This window comes from Phragmites australis, chromosome 6 (genome assembly GCF_958298935.1).
Source record: "Phragmites australis chromosome 6, lpPhrAust1.1, whole genome shotgun sequence".
Classification (NCBI taxonomy): domain Eukaryota; kingdom Viridiplantae; phylum Streptophyta; class Magnoliopsida; order Poales; family Poaceae; genus Phragmites; species Phragmites australis.
This window is the reverse complement of record NC_084926.1, coordinates 11,193,353-11,215,259: the sequence shown is the minus strand read 5'-3', so window position 1 is coordinate 11,215,259 and position 21,907 is coordinate 11,193,353. Positions and strand designations below refer to the sequence as shown.

The following is a 21,907-nucleotide window of genomic DNA, read 5'->3' as shown; positions in this document are numbered from 1 at the left end:
TCCGTTGTCGACTTCGCCTCCGGCACTAGCCGCAGGGCTCCGGACCTAGCTGTCTCTGTGGAGCCTCATCGCCCCTTGGCTTCACTGTTGACTTCATCTCCGGCACTAGCCATAGGGCTTTGGACCTAGCCGTCTCCATCGAGCCTCGCCGCCCCTCGGCTCCACTGTCAACTCTACTTCTGGCAACAACTGCAGGGCTCCAGACGGCCCTGCCTCCATCGAGCCTCATCATGGCAACCCGTTGAGGGTGTCACAGACTGTCTCATCAGCCGCGTTGTCGACCTCAACTCCGGCTTTAGCCACAAGACTCCGGACCTAGCCGTCTCCATCGAGCCTCGCCGCCCACGACTCTACCATCGACTTTCCCTCTAGCTCTCGCTGCAGGGCTCCGGACCACTCAGTCTCTGTTGAGCCTCGCTGTCCCAGGCTCCATCGTCGACTTCGCCTCCGACACTAGACGTGGGGCTCCAAACCTAGCTGTCCCCATCGAGCCTCGCCGCCCCTCGGCTCTGCCTTTGACTCCGCCCCCGGTAGCCGCCGCGAGGCTTCGAACGACCCCACCTCCATCGAGCCTTGCTGCAGCAACCTGCTGAGGGGGTCATGGATTGCCTTCCTCAGCCGCGTCGTCGACCTCACCTCCGACCACCACCGTGGAGCTCCGGACCATGCCGTCTCTATTGAGTCTCATCACCGCCACTTATGGCCACTGCTGAGAGGTTCTAAAGGGCGGGAAGCTATTTGGGATATCCCGATTCTGAGGCAGAGCTAGAGCTAGTTCACTGTGCATCCGTTTGCCCTCCTCTCTGCATTTTCATTTTATCTAAGCTTGAGCATTTTACTCCAATAAAAAAAAAACTCTTGCCGTGGCCGCATGGGGCACAAAAGTGCCCCAACATGGACACTGGAAGGAGAGATAGATCTTGGGTGCGTGGAGCGGAGCAGCGTACCGTACCGTATCGTCCACAAAAGTTTCATTGTCTGTTTCCTTCTACCATTGCATACTCTGTGCCTGGACCGTGGTACTTGTGTACTTGGACAGTTCCAATTGCGGTGGAAGCGAATGAACGCGACCTTCGCCAGATGGGGAGAAAAAAAATCTTAGACGATTGAAACTTGATGCCATGTTGTGTGGCGAAGAGTGAGTGAACGTCAGTGAAGATCTGAACTCTCCATTGAGCAATTTTCCAACGGCATTCATGGTTCAGAACAAACTAGAGAAGATTCTTCTGGAATTCCGATTCTTCTCGACTCTGCGTCTGTGTCTACAACTATAATGAGGGTGTAGCTCATATGCCATGCATGAATCATGATAGATTGGTATTTATAAACTTATATAAGTAACATAGAGCACATGATCCTCCTATCGACTAAGTTAAGAGGTAGGAGTACGAGTCATTTTCGCTTTCCATTCCCTTTCGCCACGAACTGGTGAAGGCACATCAGTTCACACCTGCAGTGCAAAGTCATCCAGCAAGGACATAGTATTTAAGCTGGCCTTGAAGCAGACTCAACAACGAAAGTGCTTGACGTTATTTGTCGATGTAGACCGCGCAGTGATCCGCCTCGGGGAAGCAGGATCAACAAGAACAGGAGCACCATGTGCGCAAATTACTCAGCTGTTTCAGTCTTGATCCTTTGATCACCATTTCATCGTCTAGATGAGTATATTTGTTTGTTACAGATTCGAAAACAGAATAGGACGTAAACACTGATGTGAACGTATGGCTTGAGAGGTCTCTTGGAAATTTCAAGGTAGGAAATGATTGAATCAAGATTTCCTCGGAGACTGGGTGTAGCTTCATCTGGGAAGGCTAGCAAGCCTGCTCTGTTTGCAGTGGTGGTAGTAGTGCTATCATGAGGGAGGAATATCTTAGCTTGCTCCTCACATGGCCATATCATATAAGTGATGCGCAAATTAGAACTGACAAGTAGAGGGCCAAATTCTGCTTCTGGTCTTCTTCTTTGACAGAAGGGAGCTAAATTCACTGTGCATCATGAAACCAGCCACTGTTCAGGTCCAAGGTAAAAAAAAAAGCAATTCAGCAGTAGCCAGGCAGTTTTAGCACTGAATCTGTGCATCAACTTACTACACAGAAAAGGTTAGGTGCCGCCTGCTGATACATGAATGTACTGTGGGATAGGGATAAGATGTTAGCTAGTTCTGTCATGTTTGTGGCTAGAATCAAGAGTGAAATATCACTGAATACTACTAGATAACTTGCTATCACCCAAAAAAAAAAAAAATCCCAGCAGACCACAGAAATGATGTAACCGCATTCTGTAGGCAAATCTCCACGTCCAGGCTTGCCCAGCCCAGAAACTTCACCACATCTCTATGACCAGTAGGCCTGTTGGATCCAGACACAAGTATCCCCTACATTGAGGCAGCCCAGCGTTATGCAGGCTGTCCATAAAGCCCACAAGCTCTTCAAGACAAGAATCCATAAATCCTAGCCTCCTAGGCTACGGCCATTTTGGACTCCATTTCACAATCTAGCTCTGCTTGGCAGAGCTGTGCACCTAAAAAAATTGGAGTTCGAAATTTTTAACTTTAGAAATAAATAAATTAATAATGTTTATATGAATTATTTTATTTCTATTTTAATATAAATAAAGACTTAAATCATTTCACTTTTACCTATAAACTTAAGAATTGACATCGAGCTGTAGGTAAAGCCATAACAAATCGAACCTCTGGTGAGGTCCTAGATCAGGAGCAGGACAAGACGCTCGGCCGCGCGAACTCGTCAAAACGGCAGCAACTTTGTTGCCTCACACCAAAGTTGCCACCCCCCCCCCCCCCCCCCCGGCGCGTGCCCACCCCACCGGAAAAAGGAGAGGCTTTTGGTCGTGACGGTGCACAAGAATCTCTGATGCGAGCAACACAGCACCAACCGTTCTCGGATCGATGCGCATCCAAACTCCAAAGCATGCAACTGCGACGCCGACAAGAAGAAACTTCCAGAGACAGAGCGGATCCAACATAGAGTTAAGCCCGTCGAAGACGTCGCAGCGCTCGAGAGCGGAATCAAAAGCTCGCACGAGTGTGCATGTCTAGCAAGTGTTGTCTAAGCAGCTCCACCCATGCATCTACTGGTCAGCTGCCTCGCGGCCGCTCTTCTCCTCCTCCACGTCGGCGTCGCGCCGGCGGCCAACGCCGCGCCGGGCACGTTCATCTACGCGGGGTGCTCGCCGTCCAGGTACGGGCCCAACACCGCCTTCGAGAGCAACCTCAACTCCCTCCTCGACTCCATCTCCTCCACCGCGTCCTCCGGCGCCACCTACAACAGCTTCACCGCTGGCGTTGATAGCGGCGGAGGCGCCACCCTCGGCCCGGAGGCAGCCGCGGTCGGCGCCGGCTCGGCCGCATACGGCCTGTACCAGTGCCGCGGCGACCTGGGCCCTGTCGAGTGCGTGGCGTGCGTGCACGACACGGTGGCGCGGCTCGGCGCCGTGTGCGCCAACGCGTACGCCGCGTCGCTGCAGTCCGATGGGTGCCACGTGCGGTACGACGCCAGCGACTTCATCGGCCGCGCCGACACCTCCGTGGCGTACCGCAGGTGCAGCTCCGGTACTAGCGGCGACGCGGGGTTCCTGAGAGGCCGCGATGCCGTCCTGGCGGAGCTGCAAGACGGGACCGCCGCCGTGGCGCCGGCCGGGTACTACAAGATGAGCACCTCCGGCGCGGTGCAGGGGGTCGCGCAGTGCCTTGGCGACATCGCGGCGGGCGACTGCACCGCGTGCCTTGCGCAGGCAGTGGCGCAGCTCAGGGGCACGTGCGGCGCAGGGCTCGCCGCCGACGTGTACTTGGCGCAGTGCTCCGTGAGGTACTGGACGAATGGCAACTACTTCCGCCCTTCGCAAGGTACGTGTATGCAAATGCAACAACCATACTGTCACGCACTAATCATCGTTTTAGAACTGTGGAGCAGACAAACTGTACTAGAAGCTGAAACAGACAAGTTTTGGCTATTTTTAACATTCTTTGTTTCTCTTTGATTTAGATCGATGCTTTTTTTCTAAAACGGAAAAACTGGCAGGAGGTCTGCCAGGCTTTCTATTAAAAGAGAGGGAGCAAAAGTTACAGGCTGATGAAAAAAAAAAGGGTAGATGAACAGAGCTCAGCTATAAGCTAGGGATAATATTTGCAAGTCTCTTTGTTCCTCAGACACCATGCTCTTTGCTCCTTTATTTTTAAATCGATGCTGCTTTCACATTATTTGATTCATAAAATCATTCGACGTTTAGCCTTTCCGTAAATTTTGAGGCGCACGACTGTGTGAGTAAACAATAGAGATCACCCAAATCTGAAAAAGAGAAGGTGCGCAAGGGCCCCTACTGATCTGTGAATTAGTCGCTGGTCGCTGCTTTCAACTAGCGTGACTGGCGAGTGAGGTGTGGGAACTGATTCCGAACTGGTAAACTTCCAAAGCTGATAAAAGAGGACAGGGAGAATATATGCCCGGCATAAACTTTTCACCCCTTTTGGATCCATGTATAAAGGATCGTTTTCACAATCAAAGCATTATAAGCTTAGCTTAGCCACTGAAACGCAAAGTTCCAATGACCATGTTGTCTGTTTGGTTGCTGCCTACAAGTGTGGATGAGGAAACGGCAATCACAAGTGCAATAAAGCTAGGAGAAAAATATACTTATGATACGTGGGTTATAGGGTATGACCTTGTGGATCAGACAATTGCCTAAGAAACCGTGGCATGACTGAGGTTAGGCACGACAAACTTAGAACACCGGAATGCTAACCTGATCTGCATGAATCTCCGTTCTCCTTCGAGTTCACATAGATCGAAATTATTGAATTGGGATTCTAGAGATATCCAAAATGCTAGTGACATAGCAACACTATTGAAAAGAAAAATGAAGGATCAAAGCTAGAAAAAGGTAGCTACAAATGATGGATCATAGGCCATAGCAACACTATTTGAAGTGAGCATAGCTAAGATAGTTGGTCCTTGCGATGGAATCTGTTTGTCCGGGCTCGGAGCTCTAAACTCAGCATGAGTGCTCATATTTATAAAATGACTATATATATCTTCGACGTCTTGACGTTATGTTGGAATAGAGATCAAAATTTATAATTCATTAAAAAAAGAAAAGGTAGCTGAAACCTGCTTCCAACCACTACCACGCTGGGATATGTTCCTTGTGAACAAAGGGAGCACATTTTTTTGAACTGACAAAGGGAGCACTTGGCGACTGTACGTTCCACTTAAATTGCATGCTGTTATATGATGCTAGTCTAGTTAATTATCAATTTTACATCTGTTTGGTTACAGACAATTCGGGGGATGACGTTGGGAGGACCGTGGCAATAATAATCGGAATCTTGGCCGGGCTAGCACTCCTCGTGGTCTTCATCTCTTTCCTCAGGAAAACATGTAAGCCCTCCAAGTTAACTTTTCTTCTTGCCCTGCTTTGGGCCTAGAGCAGAATCTGACAATCGATACCGATGCTAATTTTCAACGCAGGCTAGCTATCTCAAACTAGAGGCTTTGACAGAAAGAAACTGGATAAATCTGAGGAACGATTGTGGTGAAGTCATCCAAGAGACGTTCAATCAACAATTATCGTCTGCCTGAAAGCCTTGATCACCATGGAGCTTGTAACCATCACATGCATCTTGTCAGTAACATAGATTCTTTAACCTTCTTGAATCTGTCTGAAAAAGCAGTGTCATGTTTCTGTTGATCCACTAAATATGACTTGCTTGTGAACTATCACTCCGGATTGCCGCCTTACAACAACATTAGCCCACATATCGTTCTGGTTTCTGAACTGATGAAATATACACCAACACACGATCAATATACATGACAACTGTATAGTGCATAGGATGCAGGGGCACATTCAGGTATAGTTCTTGCAGTTCTTTACAGATGGGACTAGTCCTACATACACATTTATATAAGTTGGGGCATAGCAGACCTAAGTAGTAATAGTCATTTAAGCATTGCTCCCCAGAACTGCAGAAGATCAAGCGCTGTACCCCTGGACCAACGGGCTCCATCTCGCCGAGTTGTAACTGCCGCAAGCATCGATGCTTGCTTGCTTCATCGCGGTGTCAGTAACGCCGCTGTTGCATATGTTTGCGAATGCCCGCATGTGCTTCATACCGTACTGAGTGAGCGATCCACAATGGGATTCGAAGATCCGTACCTGAAGAGGCTCATTAAAGTGAGTGAATTCAACACAAACAAAGACAAAGCTAGCTCTCAGAAAAATGAACTATCGCAGAATGTCAGTGACTTCATATCATCCTCGCTTCCTCAGTAAGCCAATTCATCGAGTCTTAAGGAGTCTCTTACTTACCATTCGCTTCAAACAACCCCAATCATCAACAACTGGCTGACAAGGTCTAACGGCTTGAAGCGTTGAAGGCCCATTCTCAAACCCAAAGAGAAGCTTTCCGATAAAATCGACGCTGTTGTCGAGATGCTTCCTATGCATCACTGTCTCACTGATCTTCCTCAGAATTCCCAGCTTCTCTTTAGATTTTTCATGTAACAGCTCATACTGAAACCAAGCAAGAAACTGTAAGCAGCCTCGAAGCAAATGATAGTACTAAACAGGCATTCACAGATTGCACGAATATGTGAATCCTCTATATAAATTACTTATGTTGTATCCTCCTACTTAGTCAGCTGACAGGATAGACAACAGACCAAAAATCCACTAAGTAAAACTTCAAGAGTTTTCCTGTGCTTCATTTAAAACAGAGACTAAATGTAGCATGTACACAAATAAACACAGAAAATAAGAAGTAGAAAATAAGCGATATGACTGCATGCTACAAAACCATGTCACCTTATTCCAGAACTACCCGAATTGTCCGTGCAAGAAACAGGCTAATTGTAAGTTAAACCATTTAAAGGCGCAAACACAATGGTTATCAAGTAGTAGATAAATCAGTTCATTTTTACATCTCAGAAAGGAGCAGAACAGGCTAATTGAATGACTGGTATAGCACAAGAACTTACCCTCTTCCAAAGGAAAAGAATATCCGCATCTCTTTGGTTGACTGCAGCCTTTTGGCCTTGCCAAAGTAGCTTATTTGTAACATTGGCATTTGCAGGATTAGAACCTTGATAAAGGTAAAGCTTTTCGCCCTTAAAGGTCTTATCCCCATACTCCATAACATGAGAACCCACACCATAGTTGTTCGAATCCGAGGTACGCTCCTTCACCTGTCCAAAAAATTCCCAACTGCGAGTTTATCGAAGCATATGAAACGATAGAAGGTAAGCCGAGACTCACCACTTCATACTGTTCCTCAATTGTTTCCTCCTTCAGATTGTGCGTCTCACTGCCATGTAATATCGTGTCAAAGCCCTGAATGAATACTTCCAAATTTACAGAAATATGCTTCAAGACAGCATTTAAGTCATTTGCATGTTTGTTAAATGTCTACGTTTGCCCTGAATCAGTACCATATTCTGTTCCAGAGAAAATCTCACTGTTTTTCAGTAGCGATTTTAATGTACTAGTTCCATACTGTACTCAACTAGGGTACCAATTTCATGTGCATACATACAAATGCACAATATGCGATAATATTTCTTTGCAGACTTTGCCTGTGCCTCTAAAATTATGTAACTAATTTTCAAGCAAGATTTTCCGACTAAACCATAAGGTAGTTGGTAGCAAAAAACAGTATCTGCAACCTACCTGTCTTCCATCCAAGAGACACTATAAAGATCACCTAGGCAGGTAATGAACTCGGATGGAGGCGATGGTTGCATTCCTGGGCAGTATGTACCCCAACTACTTTCTTCTGCATTGGATGCTGTTGTGACATATATATTAAGGTCTTCTGGCATTAGCCCCTCAAATATACTGCCACTTTCGCATGCTTCCACATATATAACCTGTCCAGATGTTTCATTCAGACAGGACAAATTTCCCAACAAGAAGTAATCGAGACAACCTTACCATTTTTGCATAGCTGTTGGAAGCATGTTTTTCTTTTAAAACCTTCATAAAGTCACCAGCATAAAGATATGGCAGAATGGGCATACCTGAAACGTGAAAACGTCAATCCATATGACAGCAAAATTGACTTGAGAAAACATAAAAGCAGATGCAACTTTCACGTACCAAGAACACCAGGACCCCCATGATCGGAGTAATAGATAAAAATATGGTCATCCGGTTTGCTATCAATGACCTTCCTACTGCCTCCAGTGACTGCAGTTCTGTTGCCCAAGAGAACCGCATAGAAGTTTTCAGTAGTGACTTGGTTCCCAGTGTAATCCTGAAATTAGAAACTATGTTAAGTAACAGACTTGCATGAACAAGATAATATATATGCACGAACCTTAGTCTAGTAAGTCATATGCAGATAAACAAGAACATACCAGTGGTGAAACGCTTGAAAGAGAACACTAAAAAAGGAATGGTAAAAGGATGGAGCCTCATGCCGACACTTCCCTTTTATAGTACTTGTATATTTAATTGAAAAGCTAATCATAACCATGTCAGAAAATTAGAATCCAATGTTGTTCAGATTTGTATGGACAAGCAGTTATCCTGGAACCTGCCCCTGTCAAGAGTGAGCATTGATGTTAACTGAGATTTTTCTGTTAATAATATGCATGCTGCATCGTATGATTGCCTTGCTAGCTCAGTTAGTAGAGCCCCAGTTGAGATGCCACTGAGATGCCACCCACCCGGGCTCCAACCCGGGTGCTTGCAAAAAGTGGATACCTCACTAAGAACTGGGTTTCAATGAGTTTTCTGGTTAGCTATGGTTCAGTACTCCCCTCTTTTAAGACAATACCCTCCTTTTAAGACGAAGCCAGAGGATGTCTTCTTCCCGTGGTCGAGTTTTTTTTAACCTAAGCTGTATTTTGTGTCGATGGCCTGTGCACTACAACCATAAGCAACTTTTGATGTATGGGTCGTAAGCAACTAGTGATGTACTGGTCCTATGGTATTCCCGTTGTCCCCATCCAGAAAGATGATGTAAAATCCTACTTAACGCAGAAAACAGGTAGAAACAAAAAGGCAAGTTTGAGCAGGGAATGATCCCAATATTTCCCTCTTACTGGGGGAGAATAATTGAAGGACAATCCACTAAGAAGTACCTTCGGAACACCAGCATAAACATTTTCACCCTCCGGATGGTTGATGATTACCCCCGGCCTTGGGTTGAGTGCACTATTGGCAACGTCATCATACATAAACACTACAATGTTCTCCTCTTTTAGCCCTCCCTTCCGCAATATCTGGTATGCATGGCATATATCAGCCTGCAATACACCAAAAACACATCAACCTTAGGCAAAGGCTCCATGAAAAATAATTGCTTGTTGATCTCTGTTTCCTTCTAAAATGGAGACGAAAGAAGCCAAAACAATACATGAAATTTACCGAATAAAGTGTGGATATTCAATCAAGTTTTAGTAAGTGATGCAAAATTCCAGTAGAAGTTACCGGTGGGTAGCGCAAGCACCCACCAGAAAATATTTAGCTGTTATTCTTCTGTTAGCTAAAGTTCCTGCCAACTCAAGCACTTCTTTCTTCAGTGGCAGAATTTTTGTATCACTTTATCCTTGGCATATAATTTAGAAACAAATTTGTGAAATTCCAAATCCCTTCCTGATCCTGAATCATGCTGCTGCTTAAACAATTTACTTTCTTGAAAACGACTACTCAAACAGAAAAACTAGAGGTTGGATAGCGAGGTGTGAATTAGACTCTGAATTATTATTCGTCACTACAAGCTGCCCTCTCACATGATTCCTAAATCCCTGGAAAACCTTGGAGCCGAGCAGTTTTATTTTCCCTCAAGGCCTCAACTTGGTAGAACCGACAACTAAGATCAGTTCCAGAATTAAAGAAGACATGAAAAAAGAATTAGAATTCGAAGCATCCTTTAGTTGTGGGACCCCAAAAATTGAACGCCTAAAAGCACTCGCAGCTTGCATCCTGATGTTAGATTGATCTCTAACCCTAACTGGACCCAACGGCCCAGTTGGGCCCTTGATCAGCGCCCTGATCGGGGGCGCCCAGCCCACTATGGCTGGAGGGCCCCTGTCACCTTGCGCTATATAAAGAGGTGGGGGCCGGCGGCTCTTTTCACGAGGTTCGACTGAGCCGTACACCCCACCGAAACCCTAACCCTAATCCGATCTAAGAGGGGCGCAGCCAGTGACGGGAAGCCACCAGCCGCGCCGCCCTGCTCCACCACGTCGACGGCTACACCGACACCGTCCCCGACCGTCGCTGCCCGTGCGCAGACTCCATCAACGAACGTGATGGAGGCATCTGGATCATCTACTCCGGAGCTGTCAGGTTCGTCCCTCTACCTCTCCTCTCTGTCTCTCTGTCTCTCAGTAGGTCTTTGATTCAATTGATAAGCTTGTAGTCTCTCGGGCCTACCCTAGATAGATTCTATAGCTCCAACATTGGTACCAGAGCCACGGTTGCTAGTCAGATCATAGAACTCAGTGGCAAAGACACTCGGTGTGAGCTAAGTCCGCCGGGCTCTGGCCAAAAGGGGCGCCGCAGAGGCCTACCTCGCCGTTGCTGACACCGCCGTAGCGCGGCTCGCCGGCGCGCGGGGAGAAGAAGGCCGAGCCGGGGCGCTGCCCGCCGGGCTTTGGCCAAAAGGGGCGCCGCAGCCAGGCCGCTCGACGGCGGCGCGCTCACCCGCTGGGGAGCGCGCTCGCCGGCGAGAGGGCCGGCGACGGCGCCGAGTCCTCGGACTTCGCTCGCTCGCTCGTGCTCCGCTGCGGCTGAGAGAGAGAGAAGAGAGAGGGGCGAGTGAGCTAGGGTTTCGGCCGTCGCCGGCCGAGCGCCGTTTTGTTCGCGCGATACGGACGGACGACCGTCGGATCGGCGCGGACGGCCGAGATTGAACGGGCCGCTTCGCGGCCCAGGCGGGGCGCGCGGCAGCGGCACTTTGCCGGCCCAGGCCCACGCTGCGGCCTGGGCAAGCAGTGCGCGCGCGCAACAGAGAGGGGCCGGGCTGGGTGCCGAGATGGGCCGAGCCGGTTGGGCCGAAAAGTGAATAGCAAGAGCTGGAAAATTGGAAAATTCAAATTGGCTCAAAAGAAAATAAAAAATAGTAATAATAATAATATTAATAATAATAATAATTTTTCCCTGTGGGTAAAATTCATGAAAACAGTTCATTTTTCCGCTGCGTATTTAAAGATTTTATTTTCATTATTAAATTCGAACCAACGGGAGAATTTAATTTTGAAAAAATGGATATGTTTATTATAATGTTGTTATTATTCTGACCAACGTTGATTAATGGCAATATTATAATGAGATTAATCATGCATTAATTCTATTTCTGCCCAACGGTGATGTAGATTTAATGTATAAACAACTGTATGTTTTAATTTTGACCAACGTTGGAATCAAGGCATGCAATTGTTGTTATTATTTATGTTCTCACTGTATATGAATTGTGTTTTCAGGCGGATATAATTTGATGAGTTGTATCAAAGAGATCCCCACTCTCAAAGGTGACAACTACACGGAGTGGAAGAAAAAGATAGACCTGGCCTTCATCTTGGCTGAGGTGGACTGGGTAGTCACCTCACCATATCCCACTGAACCTGTGGCACCGGTGAGGGAGACAAACGAGGCTGATGCCGCTTGGGCAACTAAAGAAAGGGATTTTGAATACCAAAAGATGTCCTATCACCTTGAGCATAGGAAGTGGTTCACTGCCAACAAGAAATGTTTGGCTGTGATAAAGAACACGATTGAGCCTGCAATTTTGGGCTCAATCCCAGAGTATCACACGGTCACCGAGTACCTCGATAGAATAAAGAGTCAGTTCACTGGCTCTTCAAAGACATATGCTACCCAGCTAATAAAGCAGCTGGTGACAGAGAGGTACTCTGGAAATGGTGGCATAAGAGAGCACATACTAAGGATGAGCAATTTGGCATCCAAGCTGAAACCAATGGATCTGACTCTCAAGGAAGAGTTCCTTATCCATCTGATTTTTGCTTCTTTGCCAAAAGAGTTTGACACCTTTGTTGTCAACTACAACATACAGCCCGAGAAGTGGGACTTAGAGAGGCTCATGGCTATGTGTGTGCAAGAGGAGGAGAGAATAAAAGCTTCCAATGGTGGCACTATCAATTATGTAAAAGACAACAAGAAAAAGAATTATAATGCTAACTCCTCCTCAAAGTCAAAGGGAAAAGGTCCACATCAGCCTCAGCAGAATAAGTTCACAGTGGAGAAAAACCAGTGTCTCCATTGCAAGAAGACGGGACATTATAAGAAAGATTGTCCCGATTTCTTAAAGATGATCATGGCAAAGAAAGGGATTCCGTTCGACGAGGACTACGCAAAGAAGAGAAAGACACATTAAAGTTGCAAATGGACTCCGAGCAGATGTTGAAGCTATTGGCGATCTTTCTCTAGAGCTTGCTGATGGCTTCACACTTTTACTTAGAGATGTACTTTATGTTCCCTCTTTACAGAGAAACTTGATTAGTGTTTCATGCTTGGACAATGATGGATATGATTGCCATTTTGGAAATGGCAAATGTAAGATAACATTTAATAATGCATGTGTTGGTCTTGCTATCTTACAAAATGAGCTTTATTTATTATCACTACGTGATGATGTGAATGTTGTATGCGATGATGGGAACGTTGCGTGCGACAATGAAAATGTATCCTCGTCTGCGGATGTAAACAGAAAACGAAAGAGAACTCACGATGCGTCGTCGAAATTATGGCACTGTCGTTTAGGCCATATTTCGAGGGGGAGAATAGAAAGACTAGTTAAGAATGATATTCTTCCTTCGTTAGAGTTCTCAGATTTAGAACAATGCAGGGAATGCATAAAAGGAAAATATGTAAAGAAAATTAAGAAAGATGCCAAACGAAGCACAGGAATTCTACAGATTATTCATACAGACATCTGTGGTCCGTTTCCTGTAAAGAGTGTGGATGGTTATGATTCGTTCATAACATTCACAGATGATTACTCCCGTTATGGCTATATTTATCCAATCAAAGAAAGAACAGAAGCATTGGATAAATTTAAGATATTTAAGGCAGAAGTTGAAAACCAACACAATTTAAAGATTAAGATAGTCAGGTCCGACCGTGGGGGGGAGTACTATGGTCGGCATACCCCATATGGCCAAGTTCCTGGACCTTTTGCAAGGTTCTTACAGGAGAATGGCATAGTTGCCCAGTATTCTACACCGGGCGAACCTCAGCAGAATGGAGTAGCTGAAAGGCGCAATCGTACCCTGATGGATATGGTGCGCAGTATGATAAGTTACTCCACCTTACCGTTGAGCCTGTGGATGGAGGCGTTAAAAACCGCCATTCATATTCTCAATAGAGTACCAAGTAAGTCGGTGCCCAAAACACCGTATGAGTTGTGGACAGGAAGAGTACCCTCACTAAACCACTTACGTGTGTGGGGGAGTCCTGCTGAGGCTAAAGTATTTAACCCAAACATTGGGAAACTAGATCCCAAAACAGCAAGTTGCCATTTCATTGGCTACCCAGAAAAGTCAAAAGGTTTTCGTTTCTACTGTCCAGACAGACATACAAAGTTTGTAGAAACGAGACACGCTGTCTTCCTAGAGGATGAAATGATGAGGGGGAGCATGGTAGCTCGAGAAATTGACCTTGAAGAGAAGCGGGTGTATGCACCCACTCCGATGATTCATGAGCCATTTTTCTCACTACCTGCTGTCACTGCACCGACAGTGCAAGATACCATGGTGCCAGCACCTGTTGTTATTCCACCTGTGGCAATAATGAATGACGATGAGGAACCTGTTCTTCAGGATCCTGTAGAACCTATTGCCACACATGAGGGGGAGCAACAACAGCCTCAAACAGAAGATGTGCCAAATGTGGAGGCCCCTAGAAGGTCTCAAAGAGTTAGAAGATCAGCTATTCCTGCTGATTATGAAGTGTACAACACTGAAGAATTTCAAATGGAGGATGATCCCACCTCATTTGAAGAAGCCATGAGAAGTGATCATTCATCAAAGTGGCTTGAGGCCATGGAAGATGAAATGAAATCTATGTATGCCAATAAAGTTTGGGACTTGGAAATAATTCCTAAAGGAGCCAAAACAGTAGGCTGTAAATGGGTCTACAAAACCAAATTTGACTCCCAAGGGAATATAGAGAGATATAAAGCGCGACTTGTGGCAAAAGGCTTTACGCAAAGAGAAGGGATTGATTACAATGAGACCTTTTCTCCAGTCTCATGTAAGGATTCCTTCAGAATCATAGTGGCGTTAGTGGCACATTACGATTTAGAATTACATCAGATGGATGTAAAGACGGCATTTCTCAACGGGGACTTGGAGGAAAATGTTTACATGGCACAACCGAAAGGATTTGTCATGGAAGGAAAAGAACGAATGGGATGCCGCCTAAAGAAATCCATTTATGGATTGAAACAAGCTTCAAGACAGTGGTACTTGAAGTTTGATCAGACAATAAGGAATTTTGGGTTTAAAGAGAATGTAGAGGACAATTGTATCTATGCAAAGTTTAAGAATGGGAAGTTCATCTTCCTTGTCCTGTATGTAGATGATATCTTACTTGCTAGTAGTGATGTCAGTCTACTACTGGAGACAAAGAAGTTTTTGTCCTCGAAATTTGATATGAAAGATCTTGGTGAAGCTTCGTTCGTTCTAGGGATCGAGATTCACCGAGATAGAAGTAAAGGGGTATTAGGACTATCACAAAAGGCATACATAGAGAAGATCTTAAAGAAATTTAGTATGCACAAATGTAGTCCCTCACCTGCTCCTATAGTCAAGGGCGACAGATATGGGGATTTTCAATGCCCCAGGAACCAGTATGAGATCGATCAAATGAAAACGGTTCCATATGCTTCAGCTGTCGGAAGCTTACAATATGCTCAAGTATGTACGCGCCCTGACTTGGCATTTGTTACCGGGTTACTTGGCAGATTCCAGAGCAATCCTGGAACAGAACACTGGAAATTAGTAAAGAAAGTCTTGCGTTATTTGCAAGGAACGAAAGGCCTCATGATGACGTATAGAAGATCAGATTCACTCCATATAGTGGGATATTCTGATTCTGATTATGCGGGAGATGATAGAAAATCCACGTCTGGATATGTATTCACTCTCGCAGGGGGAGCTATTTCATGGAAAAGCTCAAAACAAACCGTCACTACATCGTCCACAATGTATGCCGAGTTTGTAGCGTGTTATGAGGCAACGGGGCAGGTGAACTGGCTAAAGAAGTTCATACCCGGTTTGAAGGTGGTTGACGACATCTATAGACCACTTAAGTTATACTGCGATAATAATCCAGCAGTACAGTATGCTCACAACAATAAGTCAAGTGGTGCTGCCAAACACATTGACATAAAGTATTATGTTGTGAAAGATAAAGTCCGGGATCATGTCATAAGTCTTGAGCATATAAGTACCAAAAAAATGCTCGCGGATCCGCTTACAAAAGGCTTACCACCCAACGTGTTCAGAGAACATGTAGCCGGCATGGGTTTAAGGGAAAGCCTATAATTCCTGGACAAAAGAAGGCCCAAAAGTTAAGTATCTATTTCAGAACAGAGTGGTGTGTTTTAGTTGTTAAATCTATCGGCAATTGACCGTGACGATGAGACATGCTCTATGCGCTAATCTGTAATGGAATGAACAAAAGTAAATGATATGAAAATGAAAGATGGAATGAGATCAAGGGGGAGATTGTTAGATTGATCTCTAACCCTAACTGGACCCAACGGCCCAGTTGGGCCCTTGATCAGCGCCCTGATCGGGGGCGCCCAGCCCACTATGGCTGGAGGGCCCCTGTCACCCTGCGCTATATAAAGAGGTGGGGGCCGACGGCTCTTTTCACGAGGTTCGACTGAGCCGTACACCCCACCGAAACCCTAACCCTAATCCGATCTAAGAGGGGCGCAGCCAGTGACGGGAAGCCACCAGCCGCGCCGCCCTGCTCCACCACGTCGACGGCTACACCGACACCGTCCCCGACCGTCGCTGCCCGTGCTTAGACTCCATCAACGAACGTGATGGAGGCATCTGGATCATCTACTCCGGAGCTGTCAGGTTCGTCCCTCTACCTCTCCTCTCTGTCTCTCTGTCTCTCAGTAGGTCTTTGATTCAATTGATAAGCTTGTAGTCTCTCGGGTCTACCCTAGATAGATTCTATAGCTCCAACACCTGAATCACGCAAAAAAGTGACGAACCCATATGTTTCACAATAGAATATCGCTACAAAATCACGTCTCGGGCCCTAAAATTGAACTCCAGACGCACCGACGCGGCGACGCCGCGAGCTCGGAGAGAGCCGCTCACCTGGTGCCTGTAGTTCCCGTAACCAGAGGAGCCGGCGACGAGCACCGCCCACCTCGTCCCGACGCCGTCATCCTCCTCCTCACCAAGGCCCTCGCCGCGGTGCGGCCCGGCAGGCTCCTTCTCCCCCGGCAACCGAATCACCGGGTCCCACCCCTCCTTCTTCGCTCCTGCCACCGCCCCCGCGGCGGCCAGCACCAGCACGAGCAACACGAAGCACCGTCGCGCCGCCATCTCGCCCGACCGCACGTCGCGCTGCCAGCGGAGGGAAGGTAGGAACGCTGCTGTGTGGGAGAGCGGCGCGGGCGCGGGGTGGAGCGAAGAAGTAGGCGTGGGGCGTCATGCCGCCATGCAGGGCGGGGGCCCTGGAGCGCGGACGCGTGGGGCGTGAGCTGGTGCGGCGCTTCGTCGCCTTGTGCGGGTGCGGCAGCCGCTTCGATGGTTGGGCGGCGGCAGCCGTTAGGTGGGGTTGGCCGTATTGGGCTGGGCTCCAGAGATTTTGTTTGAAATCCACATCCGCTAGGCGTCAAAAAAAGGGTGAGTTTTTTATTATTTATTTATTTATTCAAAATTAATAATTTTAGGTGGTTATTTGAAAAAATAGCAATTATAGGCATCTGTCATCTGTTGAAAAAAGTTTATTTTTTTAAACATGTCACATGTTGAAAGGACAATAAGCACATGCCACCTTTTCAACTGACAAAGAACGCTTATTCATACTTTTTTTTCAAATAAACCTCTAAAATTACTAAATTTGAAAAGAAAATCTCAACTAGGCCTAGTAGCTCAACGTGGTCGGCCCTTCAACAAGGCAAAGCACGGCCCAAATGCTCATAAGAGGTTGGAAAAGGGCCCATTACGAAGTCCGCTTCCCGGTGTCAGAGGCGTAAGTTTAGAAATACTCAAAGGCAGCCCGTGCTGCGGGAACCTTCGAGAACTCTTGAGAAATGGGATCCCGCACCATTCCGGACTCCTCTCAGTTTTATAGAAGTCTTTTCGTTCGGCTTAATCCCCATCTAACCCCAGAGACTCCTCCGCATCCTCAGGTCCTCAGCCGCCAACCCTTCTAGAACCTTCGGGAACCCGATCCGATCGGAGCAGCACGGGCGGCCGCCATGGCGGACGAGGCGAAGGGCAAGGGTAATGCGGCGTTCTCCGCCGGCCGATTTGAGGAGGCGGCGCGGCACTTCACGGACGCCATCGCCCTCGCCCCGGGCAACCACGTCCTCTACTCCAACCGCTCGGCGGCGCTCGCCTCGCTCCACCGCTACTCCGACGCGCTCGCCGACGCGCAGAAGACCGTCGAGCTCAAGCCCGACTGGGCCAAGGGCTACTCCCGCCTTGGCGCAGCGCATCTCGGCCTCGGCGACGCCGCCAGCGCCGTCGCCGCCTACGAGAAGGGCCTCGCGCTCGACCCCAGCAACGAGGGCCTGAAAGCCGGGCTCGAGGACGCCAAGAAGGCCGCCGCCGCTCCGCCGCGCCGCGGGCCGACCGGCCCTGACGCCATCGGACAGATGTTCCAGGGACCCGAGCTGTGGAGCAAGATCGCGTCCGATCCCGCCACGCGCCCCTTCCTCGAACAGCCCGACTTCATGCAGATGCTGCGCGAAGTGCAGAGGAACCCCAGCAGCCTCAACGTGTACCTCTCCGATCCCCGCATGATGCAGGTGCTCAGCCTCATGCTTAACATCAAGATCCAGAGACCCGAGGCCTCTGAGCCGTCGCAGTCTACCCCGCCGTCACAGCCGCAGCAGCAGCAGACGCCGCCACCTGAGACGAAGGCTAGGGAAGTGGAGCCGGAGCCGGAGCCCGAGCCGATGGATTCGACAGATGAGGAAAAGGAGCGGAAAGAGAGGAAAGCAGCTGCTCAGAAGGAGAAGGAGGCAGGAAACGCAGCTTACAAGAAGAAGGACTTTGAGACGGCGATCCAGCATTACACCAAAGCCCTGGAACTTGACGACGAGGATATCTCATATCTTACTAACCGCGCAGCAGTCTACATTGAGATGGGAAAGGTGATGCTTCTATATTACTGATTTCATGCTTTGCTAATTAAGGATCTGATTTTGAGCTCGCTCCATTGGTATGGTCATTTGCTTGGTTTTGTAGTAGACTAGTAGTTGGGCTTTTGACGAATTAAGTGCGTGACCTGATAGGCTGATACTATCGAGTGGTCATTGAGAGTATTAGCAACTTGATTGTCATGCTAACCGCTGAACCCCAAGTTACAGGTGTTATCTGATAAAAGGTTTCGTGCTGATCCAGAAGATTTTAAAAATGCTGTGGTTGAGAAACAGTTATATTTTCTTGCATGTTGCTTAGTTTAAGGAGTAAGAGTGCATTATTATGCCTTTAAGTCCAACTTTGCCTTTCTGCCGTGATCTAGCTATTTGACTTGTTCATGAAACATGTTACCATATTTGGATACTAGCTAGTGTAACCAAGGTTATCCTGGTAAAATATGTTATTTCCTGTTAATTGGAATGTAATATCCTTTCTATATCCAGTATGCTGAATGCATTAAGGACTGCGATAAGGCTGTGGAGAGGGGAAGAGAGCTTCGTGCTGATTTCAAGATGATCTCAAGGGCACTGACAAGAAAAGGAACTGCTCTAGTCAAACTTGCTAAGACCTCTAAGGATTACGATATCGCCATTGAGGCCTTCCAGAAGGCGCTAACTGAGCATCGGAACCCAGACACTCTGAAACGGTTAAATGAGGCTGAGAGGGCAAAGAAAGAGTTGGAGCAACAAGAGTACTATGATCCAAAGTTAGCAGATGAGGAGAGAGAGAAAGGTATGAGAAGCATTATATTGTCACCTCTAGTTCCCACATGATTATGTTCTGACCTGTTTCTGGTGTTGGTTTTCTGTTATGGATTTGTATTTTCTGGAGTTTTGGTGAGCTGTTGAATGTTGATGGTCATAATAGACTACCTTAACTTTTTGTTGAAAAATAGTAATAATAATAGACTAATCGTATGATTTGTAGGTAATGAGTTCTTCAAGGAGCAAAAATACCCAGAAGCAGTAAAGCATTACACTGAGGCTCTCAGGAGAAACCCAAAGGATCCTAGGGTAATTCATCTGCCTCTGGTTGCCTTTGTTCTTTGTACATTGAGTGATGTATGTCCAGGATATATTCATTGGAAAATAGTAACATATGAAGCCCTTGGGAACATTTTTCGTCGGTATTCAATTATGACTTGATTTTTTTGTGCGCTACAAATTTCATCGGTATTCAGTTACGACTTGAATTTTTTGTGCGTTACAAGTTAGGATTGTATCTTCATTTTTTTTAAAAGGAAAACAAGTTTCTACATCAATCATTTTTGGCATCCTTCTTTTATGACTCTTGTGACTGCTTTGTGCTGGGGGTGGTCTGCCGGAGGGCAGGAGTGATGCCAGCTAGTTAGTGCCTTGGCTTGCAGAGGTAGAGAAGGGCAGTGAGGGTAGAAGGGACAATGGAATATAGAGGGTTGAGAATAAGGATAGCAACTAGAAGATAGATATTTATTTCTTAGTTGATCTGAAAGATAACAATGCTTGCTCTTATATTAAAGCTACTTGACCCCTAAGATTTGGACTCCAACATGGAAATGAAAATCAGCTTGTTAAGTCGTTATCTCTCTCTCCACCCTTTCTAGCTCGTTGAACATTTAGATTTGCTATCTGTTATCTCTGAGTTCAAGCTTTCCTGATAAACTACGGTTTGACTCCTTGACTCAACTTGAACCATCTGCTGCTGGTTAGGTCTGATAGGGTGTCCACAGCAATAAATAAAGGATCTTACACTTAATTTGGATTATCTGGCGAATGTCCTTCATCCTTTTTATATTAGTACAGAGAGAACATTGGTGTTTGTAACACCCAACATATGAGCTCTACATATTGCGGTACTTCCTTTCTGTTACTTCTAGGTTTACATGGTTGTGTAACAATGATGTTATGCATTGCCCGACATTAAAATGTCATGTGTTTTGTACTTTTTGCTGCTTAGTTGATTCTGAATTACGCAATTAACACCTGAGCTATGTAATAATTTAATCCATAATATGTTTCTTAATTGTTATTCTTCTTTCTTTCTGACGTTATATATTGATATGCTTAATGCTTTTACTGTTTGTAACTGCGTTTGTGTACCAGCTTACATGTGTTACACACTGCCTGTAACTGCCCTACAAATGTTGTTTATCTACAGGTGTACAGCAATAGGGCTGCATGTTACACCAAGTTGGGAGCCATGCCTGAAGGTCTTAAAGACGCAGAGAAGTGTCTCGAGCTAGACCCTACCTTCACCAAAGGGTATACAAGGAAAGGTGCAATTCAATTTTTCATGAAAGAATATGACAAGGCGATGGAAACCTACCAGGCTGGCTTAAAGCATGATCCGAAGAACCCAGAACTGCTTGATGGTGTTAGGAGGTAATGAAACTGTCATACTAGGGAGAAAATCATTCAGTGTACCTACCTCTAATGTTTGCATAAATTGATGAGCCAACATTTTTTAAATTATTTCTCGCACGTGCAGGTGTATCGAACAGATCAACAAGGCCAACAGGGGTGAAATAAGTCAGGATGAATTGCAAGAAAGACAGGTCACCAACCCTTTTTGATATGCTTCTGTGTCTTACTCGCTTCAGATTCAGTATTGTTGACTGGCTGACATGCTGTTTCTGCAGAATAAAGCTATGCAAGACCCAGAAATCCAGAACATCCTTACCGATCCTATCATGCGACAGGTATCAACTCTCTGTACTTTGTTGGAATCTTTGGAGTCAAACTAATTACACCTGGCTGTTAACAATGCAATGATTCTTGTTTTTCAGGTACTGATTGATTTCCAGGAGAACCCCAAGGCTGCTCAGGAGCATCTTAAGAACCCAGGAGTTATGCAGAAGATTCAGAAGCTCGTAAGCGCTGGAATAGTCCAAATGAGATAATCAGGCACGTTGCGATTGTACCCACTTATTTGTGCCTTGTGCTCGGTTTGTTAGCTCACATCCCCCCACCCCCAAAAGAAAGCAGAACAAGATAGGTCCTGAACTTGCAATTTGATTTGTAAGTGCAGCTTGGCATTCGATTTTTTGTGGTTACGGTACTATCTTGCAGTTATAGTCGACGTCCCCTATTGCTGGTACCAGGCATTTCGCCCTTTCTCCATAAACTGGGCCTGGGTGCAAGAATAATACTAGAAATAGTTTTCGGCCAATGGAGCTGTTCGTTCCTGTATTGGATGTCTTGATCCCTTTGCATAGGATTACCTGCCATTTTTTGCCGTCGAGGTTGCAATACAATTGAGATACGAGGATTCAGTTGAACTGTTGAAGTCCCGCTCGTAACAGGCTGATAGTTCATTTCTTGTTTTGTTTGTGTCTGCATCATGCAAGTACGGTTAGCATTGAGATCAAAGGTGTGTCGGGTTTGATGACGTGGAGCAACTGACCTGGCCGAGAACCCATTGGTTCGCAGCCTGCAGAGCTGCCTCAGGCGAAAAAAAGGGACCCTGGGCGACAGAGGATGCCACTCGGTTGGAGCTATTCCCTCGAACGAATTTTTAACATTCTTGGCTTCGTTTTCATTTCA

General features: G+C 46.4%; 3 protein-coding genes across 3 annotated transcripts; 2 read left to right on the top strand and 1 right to left on the bottom strand.

Moving 5' to 3' along the window:
* Positions 1 to 2,977: 2,977 nt before the first annotated feature.
* LOC133921664 (plasmodesmata-located protein 8-like) lies at positions 2,978 to 5,772 on the top strand. Its single transcript, XM_062366639.1, has 2 exons — positions 2,978 to 3,865; positions 5,295 to 5,772. The coding sequence occupies exons 1-2, from the start codon at positions 3,085 to 3,087 to the stop codon at positions 5,441 to 5,443; spliced, it is 930 nt and encodes a 309-aa protein (XP_062222623.1). The 5' UTR covers positions 2,978 to 3,084; the 3' UTR covers positions 5,444 to 5,772.
* A 30-nt stretch (positions 5,773 to 5,802) lies between these two features.
* On the bottom strand, positions 5,803 to 16,795 carry LOC133921663 (asparaginyl endopeptidase Rep2-like). Its single transcript, XM_062366638.1, has 9 exons — positions 16,326 to 16,795; positions 9,102 to 9,266; positions 8,113 to 8,269; positions 7,948 to 8,033; positions 7,684 to 7,883; positions 7,273 to 7,321; positions 6,996 to 7,202; positions 6,328 to 6,531; positions 5,803 to 6,174 (listed from the first exon to the last, which is right to left on the bottom strand). The coding sequence occupies exons 1-9, from the start codon at positions 16,554 to 16,556 to the stop codon at positions 5,992 to 5,994; spliced, it is 1,482 nt and encodes a 493-aa protein (XP_062222622.1). The 5' UTR covers positions 16,557 to 16,795; the 3' UTR covers positions 5,803 to 5,991.
* A 520-nt stretch (positions 16,796 to 17,315) lies between these two features.
* LOC133921662 (hsp70-Hsp90 organizing protein) lies at positions 17,316 to 21,688 on the top strand. The gene is made up of 7 exons (XM_062366637.1): positions 17,316 to 18,337; positions 18,830 to 19,118; positions 19,314 to 19,399; positions 20,523 to 20,746; positions 20,853 to 20,919; positions 21,004 to 21,063; positions 21,151 to 21,688. The coding sequence occupies exons 1-7, from the start codon at positions 17,438 to 17,440 to the stop codon at positions 21,262 to 21,264; spliced, it is 1,740 nt and encodes a 579-aa protein (XP_062222621.1). The 5' UTR covers positions 17,316 to 17,437; the 3' UTR covers positions 21,265 to 21,688.
* Positions 21,689 to 21,907: the final 219 nt, after the last annotated feature.